The sequence below is a fragment of the Leuresthes tenuis genome, unplaced genomic scaffold (assembly GCF_036924035.1).
Source record: "Leuresthes tenuis unplaced genomic scaffold, fLeuTen1.0.hap1 SCAF_13, whole genome shotgun sequence".
NCBI classification, from domain to species: domain Eukaryota; kingdom Metazoa; phylum Chordata; class Actinopteri; order Atheriniformes; family Atherinopsidae; genus Leuresthes; species Leuresthes tenuis.
This window is the reverse complement of record NW_027325367.1, coordinates 1,739,722-1,757,831: the sequence shown is the minus strand read 5'-3', so window position 1 is coordinate 1,757,831 and position 18,110 is coordinate 1,739,722. Positions and strand designations below refer to the sequence as shown.

General features: G+C 44.6%; 1 protein-coding gene across 4 annotated transcripts in view; it reads left to right on the top strand.

Annotated features, from left to right (window-relative positions):
• The window catches only part of LOC140266825 (sorting nexin-14-like), a 34,234-nt gene extending 17,632 nt beyond the window's left edge, over positions 1 to 16,602 (top strand). For 3 of the 4 annotated variants that reach the window (XM_072361926.1, XM_072361923.1, XM_072361924.1), the window contains 12 exons: positions 2,200 to 2,386; positions 2,479 to 2,562; positions 2,673 to 2,773; positions 3,339 to 3,450; positions 4,854 to 4,894; positions 9,275 to 9,394; positions 9,758 to 9,881; positions 10,819 to 10,983; positions 11,287 to 11,382; positions 13,233 to 13,324; positions 15,935 to 15,991; positions 16,485 to 16,602. In XM_072361926.1, the coding sequence (XP_072218027.1) occupies positions 2,200 to 2,386; positions 2,479 to 2,562; positions 2,673 to 2,773; positions 3,339 to 3,450; positions 4,854 to 4,894; positions 9,275 to 9,394; positions 9,758 to 9,881; positions 10,819 to 10,983; positions 11,287 to 11,382; positions 13,233 to 13,324; positions 15,935 to 15,991; positions 16,485 to 16,514 (1,209 nt within the window). In that variant the 3' untranslated portion in view covers positions 16,515 to 16,602. The remainder of the gene's footprint in view (positions 1 to 2,199; positions 2,387 to 2,478; positions 2,563 to 2,672; positions 2,774 to 3,338; positions 3,451 to 4,853; positions 4,895 to 9,274; positions 9,395 to 9,757; positions 9,882 to 10,818; positions 10,984 to 11,286; positions 11,383 to 13,232; positions 13,325 to 15,934; positions 15,992 to 16,484) is intronic. The other variant, XM_072361925.1, reaches the window with a different exon arrangement.
• The last annotated feature ends 1,508 nt before the right edge of the window (positions 16,603 to 18,110 follow it).

The window sequence follows — 18,110 nt, the reverse complement described above, 5'->3', positions numbered from 1 at the left end:
AGGTTTCAGAAAGCTGCAGAACTGTTGATCAGGACACTTTAAAGGTTTCAGAAAGCTGCAGAACTGTTGATCAGGACACTTTAAAGGTCTCAGAAAGCTGCAGAACTGTTGATCAGGACTCTTTAAAGGTTTCAGAAAGCTGCAGAACTGTTGATCAGGACACTTTAAAGGTTACAGAAAGCTGCAGAACTGTTGATCAGGACACTTTAAAGGTTACAGAAAGCTGCAGAACTGTTGATCAGGACACTTTAAAGGTTTCAGAAAGCTGCAGAACTATTGATCAGGACACTTTAAAGGTTTCAGAAAGCTGCAGAACTATTGATCAGGACACTTTAAAGGTTTCAGAAAGCTGCAGAACTGTTGATCAGGACACTTTAAAGGTCTCAGAAAGCTGCAGAACTGTTGATCAGGACACTTTAAAGGTTTCAGAAAGCTGCAGAACTGTTGATCAGGACACTTTAAAGGTTTCAGAAAGCTGCAGAACTATTGATCAGGACACTTTAAAGGTTTCAGAAAGCTGCAGAACTGTTGATCAGGACACTTTAAAGGTCTCAGAAAGCTGCAGAACTGTTGATCAGGACACTTTTTAAAGGTTTCAGAAAGCTGCAGAACTGTTGATCAGGACACTTTAAAGGTCTCAGAAAGCTGCAGAACTATCGATCAGGACACTTTAAAGGTTACAGAAAGCTGCAGAACTGTTGATCAGGACACTTTAAAGGTTTCAGAAAGCTGCAGAACTATTGATCAGGACACTTTAAAGGTCTCAGAAAGCTGCAGAACTATTGATCAGGACACTTTAAAGGTTTCAGAAAGCTGCAGAACTGTTGATCAGGACACTTTAAAGGTTTCAGAAAGCTGCAGAACTGTTGATCAGGACACTTTAAAGGTCTCAGAAAGCTGCAGAACTATTGATCAGGACACTTTAAAGGTTTCAGAAAGCTGCAGAACTGTTGATCAGGACACTTTAAAGGTCTCAGAAAGCTGCAGAACTGTTGATCAGGACACTTTAAAGGTCTCAGAAAGCTGCAGAACTGTTGATCAGGACACTTTAAAGGTTACAGAAAGCTGCAGAACTATTGATCAGGACACTTTAAAGGTTTCAGAAAGCTGCAGAACTATTGATCAGGACACTTTAAAGGTCTCAGAAAGCTGCAGAACTATTGATCAGGACACTTTAAAGGTTTCAGAAAGCTGCAGAACTGTTGATCAGGACACTTTAAAGGTCTCAGAAAGCTGCAGAACTGTTGATCAGGACACTTTAAAGGTTTCAGAAAGCTGCAGAACTGTTGATCAGGACACTTTAAAGGTCTCAGAAAGCTGCAGAACTGTTGATCAGGACACTTTAAAGGTTACAGAAAGCTGCAGAACTGTTGATCAGGACACTTTAAAGGTTTCAGAAAGCTGCAGAACTATTGATCAGGACACTTTAAAGGTTACAGAAAGCTGCAGAACTGTTGATCAGGACACTTTAAAGGTTACAGAAAGCTGCAGAACTGTTGATCAGGACACCTTAAAGGTTACAGAAAGCTGCAGAACTATTGATCAGGACACTTTAAAGGTTTCAGAAAGCTGCAGAACTGTTGATCAGGACACTTTAAAGGTTTCAGAAAGCTGCAGAACTGTTGATCAGGACACTTTAAAGGTTTCAGAAAGCTGCAGAACTGTTGATCAGGACACTTTAAAGGTCTCAGAAAGCTGCAGAACTGTTGATCAGGACTCTTTAAAGGTTTCAGAAAGCTGCAGAACTGTTGATCAGGACACTTTAAAGGTTACAGAAAGCTGCAGAACTGTTGATCAGGACACTTTAAAGGTTACAGAAAGCTGCAGAACTGTTGATCAGGACACTTTAAAGGTTTCAGAAAGCTGCAGAACTATTGATCAGGACACTTTAAAGGTTTCAGAAAGCTGCAGAACTATTGATCAGGACACTTTAAAGGTTTCAGAAAGCTGCAGAACTGTTGATCAGGACACTTTAAAGGTCTCAGAAAGCTGCAGAACTGTTGATCAGGACACTTTAAAGGTTTTAGAAAGCTGCAGAACTGTTGATCAGGACACTTTAAAGGTTACAGAAAGCTGCAGAACTGTTGATCAGGACACTTTAAAGGTTTCAGAAAGCTGCAGAACTGTTGATCAGGACACTTTAAAGGATTAGAAGAAGTCGGGTTTATTTTCATGCTGTCTCACCGGGTTTTTCCTCAGGTGGAGGAGGCGACCGTTGTCATGGAGGACGACTCCCCCGCCGAGCAGATCAGCACGCCGGGTACTCAGAGGAACCTCTTGGCCTGGAGCATCAGCATCCCATACATCGACTTCTTTGAGGACGAGGTGAAGAGGGAGAAGATCCCCGTCTTCTGCATCGACGTGGAGCGCAACGACAGGAAGGATGGTGAGTGGACGGGGGGTAAAAACAGTAAAAACATCCGTCTCAGTTTCATGTTGCAGGGGAAAAGCTGTCAGGTTCTTCTTCTCTTTCTGCAGCTGGTCATGAAACTGAGAGGTGGTCGGTCTACAGACGATACCTCGAATTTTACGTCCTGGAATCCAAACTGACTGAATTCCACGGTAACACTGAATCTTTGCCAAACCTCTGCTCTGATATCGGGAGGATTTTGTGGCTCGATTGACCCGCTGAGGTCTGCAACGGGACCTTTACATGTTCCACTCCTTTTCAGGCACGTTTGCAGATGCACAGCTTCCATCCAAAAGAATCATTGGACCAAAGAATTACGAGTTCCTCGCATCGAAAAGGGAGGAATTTGAGGATTATTTAAAGGTACGTAACTGTGACGGGGATTTGTTTGTTTCTGTTGATAAAGAGCCGCTGAGCTTAAACCAGCAGGTAGTTTGACCAAAGTCTGTTTCAATAAGACGTCAGAAAACTGTGTCAAATAGTTAGAAAGGACATAATATGTCACCTTTAAGTCTGAGTAAATGAGTTGGATTAAATGTGTGAATCAGACGGTTGAGAGCAGTCAGCGAGCCGGCTTTTCTTCTCCTTCCTCGTGCTCATAACGCCCCAAACGTGCAGCTGGTGTAACTGTGGGACGTTGTCCGGGTGGTTTGGTCTGCTTTGTGCTGCGTGAAGGTCAAACCAAAGCAAAGAAGGTGTGAAATATCGTCCCCTGGACTCTCCTGGGGTGAAGGAGCCCTTAAATGGTCAAAACTCCAGAAAAAAGGCTCCGAACTCAAGGGATGAACCAGCGTTGGTTCAGTAGCTGGAAGCAGCTTGTTTTACGTGTTTGAAAATGTTCTTAAAGAATCTCTGGACCTCTGCTTTGCCTGTTTGAAGTTCCAGAAGTGAAATGTCTGAAGTCTACATGCTCTCCTGTCTCCTCCAGAGACTCCTGCAGCATCCAGAGCTCAGCAACAGTCAGCTGTTGGCTGACTTCCTGTCTCCGTACAGCGTGGAGTCCCAGTTTCTGGACAAGATGCTGCCTGATGTCAACCTGGGTGCGTACACATGGCCTCTCATCACTGTTCATCATCGTCTCAGATGCTGTTCTGGTGGCCGACTGGAGGTTGGTCCAACAATGTTGGGTCAACTTTTAGGGAAATCTTCTCCAGGACATGAAAAATCCATCAAATTCACAGAAATCCCACTTTCTCTGGCTCTTGGGAGGATGTAATAAGTTGTTCAGGGAAACACAGACGAGTTAAACGCACTGAGACACGTTTGAGTCGTTATATGTGAGCATTTGAAGCCAGTTCCAGACTCCAAAGGGAATGCAAATAGATAAAAATGAATAGTCATGGGTCAGGACTTGATGTTACGATCCCTGAGGCTTCAGCCGTCTTCTTTCCACAGTTTAAATGTTTAAATGTTCCTTTAACATGTGCAGCTGAGCTTCAGCAGGTGTTTCTGCAGGTTAGAAACCAGCTTTATCTGCTGCAGGGTCCAGTCTTTAAACATGAAACAAGCAGCTTGATGTGTGTGTGGGAAATTTTATTAATGCACAGAGTCAGTTATTTTCTGAGGAGATAAGAGGCTTTAATAATAATAGAAAGTCCAGAGCTGCTCTGACTGCTGAGGCAAAGCTGCTTGTCACACCATCCCTCCTTGGGTATAGTTGACCGTTCTTCTGCCTTTCCTCCTTCACCACTGTTGAAGTTACCCAGACTCAGGCGTAAATATCGGCCTCAGGCCCTTAAAGTGCAGCTGTCTCATTATAATGACACATATATACATATATATATATATATATAATAACAGGGTGGCACCGTGCAGCTCGGCCATCTGCAGCTTGCACACAGAAACTCTAATACAAGCTTTTTCCATCACAGTGTGTCTGAGCTTGTTCTTGGGTTTGAATCAGAATCTTTATTGACACAACGAGACATTGAACAACAAAACTAAAGGTGCAAGTTTCCAGGGAAATAGATAAATGAAACACTATAAAACCTAAACTAACGTGTCCCTAACTGCGTGAACATTAACCGCAGATGTGCTGGATGGAAATGATTAAAGACGTATTTGGACTCGAGTGAAGCAGCGTTTAACAGGTGATGAGAGGCTCGGCCACCGGAGTCTTACACAGGGCAGATGCTGCAGCCACAGGGCAGATGCTGCAGCCACAGGGCAGATGCTGCAGCCACAGGGCAGATGCTGCAGCCACAGGGCAGATGCTGCAGCCACAGGGCAGATGCTGCAGCCACAGGGCAGATGCTGCAGCCACAGGGCAGATGCTGCAGCCAAAGGGCTGCTGCGATATGATTCATCAAGTCTTTATTATGGAGAGAATCCCCTTTTCTTTCAGCTAAAACTGCAGAAAAAGGACATGAAGCCTGTTTCAGATTGTTTTCTGTCATCTTTTCTGTTTGTTCTTCAGTTTCTTATCAGCGTCTTTGTTTTTCAGGGAAGATTTTCAAGTCTGTTCCAGGGAAACTGATGAAAGAGGTGAGTCTAAACGAATAACTTGGATGAGTCACGTGCACAACACACCCGACAGTTTCCATGGTTTTGTGTGAAAATCGACCTGCTTTGTAGCGTTTAATGGCCTCTGCAGAAGGATTAATCAGCTGTGTGAGCAGAGGCTGATCTTCAGCTGCAGAAGGCGTCGCTGTCTTTGAACGCAGCGTGAGGTCGGCGGCGGGCTGAGGGGCGGGGCTTCGTTCAGGGTCCGGTGGTGTGTTTGCACAGACCTCTGTGTGTCTCTGGGACGGCTTCCTGAGCTTCTTTGTTGTTCTGCTGCCGCAGTAAATCAGACCTTATGGCGTTTCCTGCTGTGCAGCACGTGCTGAGGTCTGTCCTGGTGTTTAAAACTCCTGAATCTTCTGCCTGCTGCACCACTCTGAGTTAATATCCCAGTGCAGACATCCAGGAATCCAAATGAATGATTCTCTCCTTCTCGCCTCTTATGCAGCAGCTGGTGAAAAACATTGAAATCTTGCCTCTCGTTTGAGGCCAATAAGAAGATGTTCGGATGTTATTTACTTCATCACAAACCTCGTCCTGCCGTGGATTCAAACTCCCCCCGTTTAGCGGTTAGTTTGTTATGAGGAGAACAGAACAGCCAACAATCATCAAAGCTAAAATTACAGGCAGCTTATCTATGAAGCCTGCTGGTCATCCACACATTTAGTCCCGAAAGTCCCGATGATTCAGCTGAAAACTTTTAGTCTGAAAACAAAATTCCTTCATCCTTTCTCCCAGATTCCCAATTACATTGAACTCCTCTGGCTGCCCTTAGCCGCCCGCATCAGATCCAAGTCCCTGATGTTAGCTACAAAGAGCTTAATGGAACGGCTCCATCTACTTGAATGCTCTTCAAAGGCTTCTGTCCCAACTGGGTCCCTCCGTTGGTCCCAGGATTGTCGTCTAGCAGCTCCTACACCACGCCTAAGACAATCCAAACTCTGTTCATGTGTCGTCCCACGATGGTGGAATGACCTACCGAGCGCTACCAGAACAGGGGCGTCCCTGTCTATCTTCAAGAAGCTCCTGAAAACCCAGCTCTTCAGAGAGCATCTCCTATCCCAGCACTTACCTTGTACTTCCCTCCCCCCTCTATCTCTGCACTTTATCTTTCTGCTCTTCCTTCTATGCCTGCACCCTATCTCTGCTCTGTCCCCTCTGACAGAGTCGGACTCCTGGGTTCCTTCTATGGAGCTTATTGTTAGCTTTTTATATAGCTTATTGTTAGCTTATTGTTAGCTTTTTATAAAGCTGTTATATCTTCATTTGTAAGTCTCTTTGGATAAAAGCGTCTGATAAATACAGAAACAGAAACACAGCTGCAGAGTTCGAGCTCCAGCTGTGAATCCCTCTGATCTGTTTCTAACTTCCTGCTCTGATGATGATCACGGGCCAAAATCAAGCATTTTTCTGCTCATCTTCATAAAACTGTGACTGGTTTGATGATTGAACACCATCCGGTGCTCTTGTTATGGGGAGAGATCCAGTCAGATTGCTCCTTTCGGCCCATTTTTAGCTTTTTATAAAGCTGTTATATCTTCATTTGTAAGTCGCTTTGGATAAAAGCGTCTGATAAATACAGAAACAGAAACATACTAACATCCTGTTAGTGATGCCCAACGGGACACTACCACAGGTTCACCACAAGGGGGAGCTGTCACCATTACTGCTCATTCTATGTGGGAAGATTCAGTCAGAGCAGGACCAACCTGTTATCTGCAGAAAAATAGAAATTGAAAAAAGCACAATCCCTTTAAAGTGCATCATTAATAAATAAAGAAATAATGCATAAAAAACCACGAGACAACATAAAAGACAAACATTTTGCAGCATTGCACGACTCATTGATAATGGTTGGTAAAAGAGCGATAAGAAACTCATATTTTTGCTCTATTTAGAGAAGTTATGGCTTCTTTTAGACGGGTTGGCGGTGCTTTCAGGGACCTGAAACGTACAAATGGCCTGGGTGGGATGAGTCCCTGAGAATGCTGGTCGCCCTCCTGAGGCAGCGGGAACTGTGCAGATCTTCCAGGGTGGGGAGAGGGCAACAGACGATGATTTGTTGGGTTGTGTTGACACTTTCCTCTCTGAACTGTGCAGCTGATGAACCACAGACACATGCAGTAGGTCAGGAAACTCTCCGTGGAGCAGCTTTTGATTGAGGAAGTTACTCCTGAGGACTCTCAGGAAGTAGAGTCTCTTCTCGATGGTCGTGGTGTTGATGCTCCAGGTCACATATGTCAAAGTCCGGTCCTCGAGGGCCGCTGTCCTGCAGGTTTTAGGTGTTTCCCTGCTTCAACACACCTGATTCAGATTAAATGGATCTATTAAAAAGATTGTTAAGTTCTGCAGCAGCCTGCTAATGATGCATAGATCTGATTCAGGTGAAGCAGGGAAACATCTAAAACCTGCAGGACAGCGGCCCTCCAGGACCGGAGTTTGACATCCCTGCTCCAGGTGAAGACACCCAGATAGCAGAAGTCTGTCACCCTCTCCAGCTGTTTTCCCCCGATGAACAGGGGCTGAGTGACTGTCTTCCTACAACATCTTTTAATGTCAGAAACACTCAAAGCTAAAGATATGTGCCCTGACTTTGGGAAAAACACCCTCACATGTGAAGGAACCGTGATAAAAGGTTAAATATCTGAGGACCGTTAATGACTCTCCATTTAATTTTGAAGCAAAACGTGAAGCTGTGGGTAAAAAAGGCTAAAAATAATAAAAATCTGTGGATTTTAAGCTTCTTCTTCAGTCTGAACGAAGGTTTTTAGTCCCAAAAGCATCATTTTACAGTTTAAAATGATTTAGTTTTCTTTATAGCTTTAACCAGTTCATCACTAGTTGGGATTTTGAACATATTTATTCGACTTTATGTTGTGTGGCTGCAGAACAAATCAACCTTAGCTGCTGTTATGTGGCTACTTGCAGCTATAGGAGAGCTAACGGAGGGATTTCTACACAGGCACTCTACTGGGACCACTTCATCCACACGCCCCCCTGCAGCACAGTTTATTCACTCCGTGCTCTGTGACAGTCGGCTAACTTCACACAGAGTTTGCTGCTGATAGTTTTGTGCAACATGGCAGGATATTTATCAGATTTTGACGACGTTAACGACGACTTTGAGTAAGATGGACGTTCTTACCGGAGTGAATGAGCCATATATCAGCTCTGAGCAGAACCACGGCCCAGTTCCCAGAGGGATTTCTACATAAATCTGATAAATATCCTGCCATGTTGCACAAAACTATCAGCAGCAAACTCTGTGTGAAGTTAGCCGACTGTCACAGAGCACGGAGTGAATAAACTGTGCTGCAGGGGGGCGTGTGGATGAAGGGGTCCCAGTAGAGTGCCTGTGTAGAAATCCCTCCGTTAGCTCTCCTATAGCTGCTAGTAGCCACATAACAGCAGCTATGAGCTAACAGAGCTATGAGCTAACAGCAGCTATGAGCTAACAGAGCTATAGCACACGTTCATTCATTCATTCTTCTTAAAGTATTGGTGAAATAAAGACAGATAATGCCTTATTTAGAGGCTGCATCCTCTAAGCCCCGTTCACTCCGTTATATGGATCTCCAGTTATCTAAATATCTTCTGAAGGACGCCGACTTTCACCAAACTGTTCTCAGTGAGCAGATGAACGTATTTCATGCCAGAAATAAGGTTTAAAAACACCGGAGTTCCCCTTTAAAGTGCTCCTGGTCCAAAGGCTTAAAAATACAGCTTCTTATCTTTACGTAAACATGCTTCCATGTCAAGGAGAGTGTGTTTTGCAGGAAAGTCGGAGGTTATCTGCTCAGATTCTTCTGCCTGCAGCTGTGAGTTCGCTGTTTCTTCACCGCTGAACATCGAACATGTGCAGAAAGTTTGAGTTTGATGTTCCCTGCCAAGCTCTGCTGGAAATGCACCATCTCTCTTCTTCCTTCTTCTTTTCCTTGTCTTTAAAGTGACTTTCAGCATGTTTCTGATGCTGTAAAACGTCCTGTGCGGTGGTCAGTCGCTGCCTGTGCTGCCTGACCTTTAACTGAGTGACTCTGTCGGTTCTGTTGGACCCGTCTGTGCTAATTTCCTGGTGCTGTTTGACTTAGATCCGGGTCAGCTGCAGGGTCCAAGTGGAGGACCTATTTTCTTGCCTGACAACGCAGGATTAAAATGGATAATTGGGGTATTTTTTGTGATTTATGATTGTAAAGCAAACAGGAAATAATAGAAAAGAAAGAAAGCTGTTTTTGTAGAGCCGCCATTCACTGGAAGAACAGCTGAAGCTGTCATTCAACTCTCTGTTTCTGTGTTTTCACCTTTGAAATGAGCAGATTTGACTTGTTTTAGCGGATATTTTACTTCCTGGTGTCTTTTTTCCAGAAAGGACAGAACCTGGATCCCTTCATCCAGTCCTTCTTCAACTCCTGCGAGTCTCCCAAACCCAAACCCAGCCGACCTGAGCTGACCATCGTCAGCCCGACAGCCGAGAACAACAAGAAGGTGAAAGCACCCAACCTGAGACTCTCTGAGTTTCAAAGGGCACAGGCTGTGTATTAACCGTCTGCAGGGCTGTCAGATCAGGTGTTTTAAGCTGTGGAGTCAGCATCCAGAGGATTCAGAGGGTGAACTTTGTCTCACAAACATCATTAGTTAGTTATAACTAATGAGTTAGTTATGATATGAGTGGATCTTTAGGTCATTTTCAGGTGCCAAAAATAATTAAAATCAAGGATAAAATACATTCAAAAGCAACAGAATAATCAAATAAATACAGTAAAATAGTTCTAAGTGAATAAAAACGCCACCTGATGGATCACTGATCGCCTTTGACACGAGTTGATTGATCCCTGATTCCACCTGCAGCTCCACAGCAACCTGTTCGGAAACAACGGCAACATGTCCGACGGCTCGGAGAGGAGACGCAACTCCAACTACTTCATGGACATGATGACCATTGAGGGCATGTATGACTACATGATGTATGTGGGTGAGTGAAGCTGAGCATAAAAAACCTACAAATTACTACAAGTCAGTGTTTTTAAGGCAATAAGAAGCTTTTAAAGATCGTGTTATGAGCGTTTATAACGATTTATGTCAGACGAATCGGCTGAATCCTAACTGAGGTGCAGTTTTAAACAAAGTAAAGACAGAAGGACACGAAGGTCAGATGTAATAAATGATGTATTAATGAGATTTATTACTTATTACTTTATTAGGTTAGCATTTTACTGGATGTTTCCTGTTTAACTTTTAACAGCAGGTAATTTCAGATGGAAATACACGTTTATTCCTCTTTACTTCAAGGTTCCTTCTGACCTTTTGAGATGGAATGAGAAAGTATTGTTTGCTAGCATCTGCTGCTAACTTACAGCTACATGCTAACCTGTAACTACATTCTAACTTACAGCTACATGCTAACCTGTAGCTACATTATAACTTACAGCTACATGCTCACCTGTAACTACATGCTAACTTACAGCAACATGCTAACCTGTAACTACATGCGAACTTACAGCAACATGCTAACCTGTATCTACATGCGAACTTACAGCTACATGCTAACCTGTATCTACATGCGAACTTACAGCTACATGCTAACCTGTAGCTACATGCTAACCTATAGCAACATGCGAACTTACAGCAACATGCTAACCTGCAACTACATGCTAACTTACAGCTACATACTAACATGTAGCTACATTCTAACTTACAGCTACATTCTAACTTACAGCCACATGCTAACCTGTAGCTACATGCTCACTTACAGCTACATGCTAACCTGTAGCTACATGCGAACTTACAGCTACATGCTAACCTCAAACAGGGCTAAAACAGGGCTCAGACAGAGAGGCAACAGGTGCTTTTGACCATCAGAACTTCCTCTCTGGTGTCACATGTTTCTGAGTTTGCGGTTTGACTCTCAGGTCGGGTGGTGTTCCACATGCCCGACTGGCTGCATCACCTCCTGTCAGCTGGAAGGATCCTGTTCAAGAACACGTTTGAAGCCTACATGGATCAGTACATGCAGTCCAAACTGGAGCAGATCCTCCAGGAGCACCGCATGGTGTCCCTCATCACGCAGCTCAGAGGTAGGACGCCGCTGCGCCTCCTGTCCACCGGAGGCACTGTTTATGGATGGAATCAACAACCCAAACAGCTTCCTGAGTGCTCAGTCTTGGTGGCGCCCGCGACTTTTATGTCAGAATTCATGGTTGAACAGTTTAGAATGAGCACGATGTATTTATGGGTCTAAAACAAACTTCCTGCCCTGGTTGGACAATAAAGTTCTAACCCTTCATATCTGTTTAAAGCAGCTTCCTCTGCACTCAGGCTCTGTCCAGATGATTCTGTAAAACAACCTTAATGAAGCTCTGTGCCGTTTATTCCTCCAGACGCAGTTTTCTGTGAGAGCAGCGAAGAGCGAACTGCGGAGGACAAACACGCCAGAGCCAAGCAGACGTTTGAGGAGATGAGGAAGTATCTGCCAGGTCGGTTTCCAGCTGTGGGCTTCACCTTAATGACGATAACATTCAGAACTTTGTTCATAGAGCGCCTTTTAAAAACAGGTCAGACCAAAGGTTTCCTCTTTAACTTCCTCTTCCTGGAAAGAGATCACGGATGCAGCTTCCGTGCATGTTGCTAGAGATATGTTGGACATTTAAAGCCGGGTTTATCCACAGGATGAACTCTTTGGACCCAGATACGTGCGACCAAGCAGGAAGTGTTCAGAGGACGTTTGGATGCCTGGGCTCTGAGTCTGCTGTTAGCTCATAGCTGCTGTTAGCTCATAGCTCTGTTAGCTCATAGCTCTGTTAGCTCATAGCTGCTGTTAGCTCATAGCTCTGTTAGCTCATAGCTGCTGTTAGCTCATAGCTCTGTTAGCTCATAGCTCTGTTAGCTCATAGCTGCTGTTAGCTCATAGCTGCTGTTATGTGGCTACTTGCAGCTATAGGAGAGATAACGGAGGGATTTCTACACAGGCACTCTACTGGGACCACTTCATCCACACGCCCCCCTGCAGCACAGTTTATTCACTCCGTGCTCTGTGACAGTCGGCTAACTTCACACAGAGTTTGCTGCTGATAGTTTTGTTCAACATGGCAGGATATTTATCAGATTTTCAGTAAGATGGACGTTCTTACCGGAGTGAATAAACTGTGCTGCAGGGGGGCGTGTGGATGAAGTGGTCCCAGTAGAGTGCCTGTGTAGAAATCCCTCCGTTAGCTCTCCTATAGCTGCAAGTAGCCACATAACAGCAGCTATGAGCTAACAGAGCTATAGCACACGTTCATTCATTCATTCTTCTTAAAGTATTGGTGAAATAAAGACAGATAATGCCTTATTTAGAGGCTGCATCCTCTAAGCCCCGTTCACTCCGTTATATGGAGCTCCAGTTATCTAAATATCTTCAGAAGGACGCCGACTTTCACCAAACTGTTCTCAGTGAGCAGATGAACGGATTTCATGCCAGAAATAAGGTTTAAAAACACCGGAGTTCCCCTTTAACACACCCAGGGTTGAGTTTTACGACCTCCAGGTCAGGGGAACAGCTCCTGTGAGATTTCATTCTCTGGAAAAACTGTCGACAGCTTTGAAAGGACTGAAAAAAGTCTGAGCCCAAAAGGAAGATGAAACATTATTTTATGAGCCTCACAGTTCATCAGGTCTGCACACATGGGACGATGTAGAGCCACTGTGGGGCTCCAAAGGAGGGTCCCTGGTGCCCAAAGGGACATGAAGAGTGGGGGGGGGGGTCCTCAGAGCTGGAGAGCAGCTCAAACCGGCCAATAGAGTCTCTGCAGGAACTCTGACGCCTGCAGCTGTCAGTGGATCTCAGCCAGCAGCTGTTAGAGCAACCTGCTGTCTGCTGTCAGATGTCAGCTGCCGGTGTTCATCCCACCAACCACGGGTCAGAACAGCAGGCTGATACAGACATCGGGGGGGCGGATGTACCGTGTGAGGGAGAAAATTCACTGCTTTAGATGGTAAAAATGAAATTATAAAGGAAAAAGTATGAAGAAAACTGTAAAATAACACAAAAAGTGGTCTGAAAACACGTCACCACTTCAGGGAAGGACACTTCCTGTCTTCATCGTGCTGCATTCACTGCGAGTTGGAAAACTGAAACTCCAGGAGACTTCACTAAGAAACGAACGAATGATTCTCTGCTATGTTTTAATTCTTCACTGAGATCTAATGATGAGATTTTCTTTAGGCTAAAAGTGTTGAGCTCCCATTGGTGATGGAATCTATCTAATTATTACTAAAGGAAAAGGCGAAGTCCAGGACGTCCTCTTTGGTGTTTTAATTAATCAGATACTCGTGTGTTTGTATGCAGACTTTGTGGAAAAACTCATCGGCGAAGACTCCAAATACGAAGGTGTCCAGCTGCTGTTCGACGCTCTGCAGCAGCCGCTCCTCAACAAGCAGGTAAAACCGCAGAGACTCGTGCTGTTAGTGGGTCAGAGAGGTGGTAAACTCATTAAAAAGCACCTCCTTTCTCTGGTAAAGTCCCCATTAGTGTTTACTTACATGTAACCTCATCATCAGACTGTTTCTCTCACCGTTTTTCATGTATTTGTTCTGCTTGAAGGTAAAACACACAGAAAAGTGTAAATCCAAACCGAAACAAACCATCAGTTTTATTTATATCACATTTAAAACAACCGAAGCTGATTTAACTAAACAGTCCAGAGTCCTGATCAGCCTCATCTCTTCCAGACTCCCTGTAACCTTTAAAGTGTCCTGATCAACAGTTCTGCAGCTTTCTGAAACCTTTAAAGTGTCCTGATCAATAGTTCTGCAGCTTTCTGTAACCTTTAAAGTGTCCTGATCTACAGTTCTGCAGCTTTCTGAAACCTTTAAAGTGTCCTGATCAATAGTTCTGCAGCTTTCTGTAACCTTTAAAGTGTCCTGATCAACAGTTCTGCAGCTTTCTGAAACCTTTAAAGTGTCCTGATCAACAGTTCTGCAGCTTTCTGTAACCTTTAAAGTGTCCTGATCAACAGTTCTGCAGCTTTCTGAAGCCTTTAAAGTGTCCTGATCAACAGTTCTGCAGCTTTCTGAAACCTTTAAAGTGTCCTGATCAACAGTTCTGCAGCTTTCTGAAACCTTTAAAGTGTCCTGATCAACAGTTCTGCAGCTTTCTGAAACCTTTAAAGTGTCCTGATCAACAGTTCTGCAGCTTTCTGAAACCTTTAAAGTGTCCTGATCAACAGTTCTGCAGCTTTCTGAAACCTTTAAAGTGTCCTGATCAATAGTTCTGCAGCTTTCTGAGACCTTTAAAGTGTCCTGATCAACAGTTCTGCAGCTTTCTGAAACCTTTAAAGTGTCCTGATCAATAGTTCTGCAGCTTTCTGTAACCTTTAAAGTGTCCTGATCTACAGTTCTGCAGCTTTCTGAAACCTTTAAAGTGTCCTGATCAATAGTTCTGCAGCTTTCTGTAACCTTTAAAGTGTCCTGATCAACAGTTCTGCAGCTTTCTGAAACCTTTAAAGTGTCCTGATCAACAGTTCTGCAGCTTTCTGTAACCTTTAAAGTGTCCTGATCAACAGTTCTGCAGCTTTCTGAAGCCTTTAAAGTGTCCTGATCAACAGTTCTGCAGCTTTCTGAAACCTTTAAAGTGTCCTGATCAACAGTTCTGCAGCTTTCTGAAACCTTTAAAGTGTCCTGATCAACAGTTCTGCAGCTTTCTGAAACCTTTAAAGTGTCCTGATCAACAGTTCTGCAGCTTTCTGAAACCTTTAAAGTGTCCTGATCAACAGTTCTGCAGCTTTCTGAAACCTTTAAAGTGTCCTGATCAACAGTTCTGCAGCTTTCTGAAACCTTTAAAGTGTCCTGATCAATAGTTCTGCAGCTTTCTGAGACCTTTAAAGTGTCCTGATCAACAGTTCTGCAGCTTTCTGAAACCTTTAAAGTGTCCTGATCAATAGTTCTGCAGCTTTCTGAAGCTCTTTCACAGTTTTTCTTTGGACATTTTCTGCTTTTTCACTCATCTTCAGTCCTTGTTCCTGAGCATTTTCAGTGTTTTTTCTTTGTTCAGCCACTTAACTCTGACCTTTGACCCATTCAGGCAGAAAAAGGCTCCTAACTCAAGGGATGAACCAGTGTTGTGTCGACACAGAACAGACAACTTAGCAAAGAAGCCATTTTAAACTGGATCTTTAGGCACTTTGTTACCAGCAGCCTGTCACAAAGACACATGATTTGTTCCCATTTCTTTAGCTGCATCTATGAAAAACAGCAAAGAAAACACAGTTTGACAGACAGAAAATAGGATTTCTGCAGCAACAAGGTGATTCCCAAAGAGCTATTAGCTGAAAACTTGGCATATCTCAGCATGGTGTGCAGTGTGTCCTTAAAACATTTGAGGAAACTGGACAAGTGGAGGACAAAAGAAGAAGTGTCAGGCCTAAAAAACTATCTCCAGCAGATGAACAGGATCTGAAAGTGATGTCCTTAAGAAAGAGGAAAAAATCCAGCTGTGACCTGACAGGACCTGAGAGATGCATCTGGACCTTCAGCTGATCCATCTACTGTTGGCCCAAGCCTCATCAGAAATGGGCTCCATGGAAGGGTGGCTGTCAAGAAGCCGTTCTTAAGGAAGGGAAACAGGGAGAAAAGGCTGAGCTGTGCCAAATGACACAAGAAGTGGACTGAAAATCAGTGGCAACAGGTCTTATGGAGGGATGAATCCTCCCCAGAGCCCGGACCTCAACATTATTGAAGCAGTGTGGGATCATCTGACAGAGAACGGAACAAAAGGCAGCCCACATCCAAAGAAGAGCTTTGGGATGTCCTTCAAGAAGCCTGGAGAACTATTCCTGAAGACTCCTTAAAGAAATGACAGAAAGCTTGTCTCAGAGGGTTCAGGCTGTGTTGGAGAATAAAGGAGCTCAGACCAGAGATTCACTTTAAAGCTGCTGAGAACTGAGAAAAACTCTGTTTTTCTTCCTTATTTACTGTCTTGATAACAGGTTTTCTGCACTTAATAATGAACCCGCTGCCTCCTCTGACTGGAATGATGTTTTTCCTCCTCAGATGACGTTCGTCCTGCTGGACATCGCCATGCTGGAGCTTTTCCCTGAACTCAACCAGGTAAACAACAGCAGCTTCGGCCCGTTTGAAGACATGTCACAACAGGTCTGAGACTGACGAGGGAGGCCAGCCAAGTGGGGAGAACTCAGTCCCTTATGACTCATATGGTTGATTCATCCCATTTAATCCCTGCAAGAGGAGCTTTTTCAGCTGGTTGACCTGCATCCTTACAGTGGAAAGTTGAGGCTGGATGATGTATGTTTATGCATCTGTCAGACGCTTTTATCCAAAGAGACTTGCACTGGCAGGCAGTCAGGGTGGGGGGGGGGCTCCTGGAGGCAGAACCTTTCATGCAGGAGATCATCAGTCAGTGTGAGCAGCTCTATAAAAGCAGAAATCTGCTCTCATTCAGACGATCCAAAGCAGATTTCTGATGCTGGGATCCGAACGGGTCCACAGGCTTCGCTTCTGATCGTCTTTTATCAGGAAAGAGTCCAGCTGAAGGTTCCTCTGAATCACTCGGTGAGCTCACAGATGTTTGTTTTCTCCCCAGCAGGGCGTGAAGGAAGCCTTCATCGTGTGATGAGCGTCCCAACCGGCCTCCATCAGCTCTGAGAACTTCACTGCATTCCAGTTTTTACTCCTGCACCAATAAAAAGATATTTATTTAAGTCTGGCACCTGTTTTTATTCCGGTTCCGCTGAGGATTCCCAGTCATCCAGCTCCAGCTGTTCTTCTTCCTGAAGCCGTTTCAGCTTCCACATGGTGGGAGGATCAGCTGAGCATCGCGTGGGGGGGGCTCCACCTCACCTGAGAGGTGCTCAGCTGTCTGAAACGGCAGGATGTGGTCTCAGGTTCTCAGAACGCCTGAAACCAGCTCCTCTGTTCAGACACGCTTCCTCCAGCTGAACAGATGCTGCTTCGACTCTTCTCCAGAACCAGGATGTGGACTTTTCCGTCCTCCGTGTCCCGCCTCCTGTGGGAAGTGGACCTCAGCCGGGTCTCCTGGCTGAGCCTGAGTCAGTCTGTCCTGCGGTGAGGCAGCCTCTGGCTGAGGGAGTTTCTCAGACTGTTGATGCAGGCTCAGTCCACAGGTTTCAGCAGCTTTCTGATCCTTTTGTTTTCTCCGGTCCGTGTTGAAGCTTCCGTGGAATTAATTCTCTTTTTGTTCTGTCTCTTCTCTGATTTTCCGTCGTTGTTTTTCTTGCTTTCGTTTCATATCTGATGTCGTCTCAGTCCGAGTTTCCACGTGTCCTGTTGGTTCGTCCCGTCACGGTTTGATCTCCCGACTTTTCCTCATCAGCAGCCAGTTGGTTTTCGGTTCTGGTTCCATCTTTATGCTTTTGGGTCCAAACTTTTCACGCCGTTCCCCACGAATCACGACGCTGGAGGTTGTTGTCCGTGGAGTTGATCCAAAGAGAAGTCCGGTCAAAGCTCTTCTTCTGGCTCCTCAGGGGTTTTATTTTTCCATGATTATTAAAATGATCTTCGCTTGTCTGCTGGAAAAACTGATGCTTTGGTCTCTGCTGGGAGGTCGTTGAGGGAAAAACAGTCGTCAGATCTGCAGCCTCTCGGGAGAATTTTAGCAACAAACTCTGTAAATATTCGTCACGCAGAAGCCGACCCTGAACCAGTCGGGCCTTCCTGTCCTGTGGTGGAAGTTTGGGCTGTTATCAGGGCCTCTGGCTCTTATTTAAGCTCTTATGAGTCCTCTGGCATCTGAGCATTCGTGTATTTACCTTCTGCACAGGTTAACTGAAGGTTTGGGAACTTTAAATCATCATTTCTCATGAGCAGAAGCAGATTTGCTCCCATTTAAACCGGTTTATGACGGTGTTCAGCTTTAGTTCCACCACCAGGCGGCAGGTTTAATTAGTTTGACCCGTCTGAGGGTTTGAAGTGCGAACAAACAGATGTTAACTGAGGTTATATGATTCAAACAGTCTGTTTATTAGCAAGACTCACAACTACAGTTTCACGAAACATTCAGATTAGAGCTCTCCAACAGTACGTCTACAGATTAAAATGTTAACAGAAAGTCTCCACAGGCTCTTAAAGGGGAGAATGAGGGAGAAAGCTGGACTTTAATCACTCCCAAACCTGCGACCGGGCTCCAAAAACATTAAAGATGACAAAGATCTGGTGTCAAACTGATCAGAAATCAGGAAACTGGCAACAA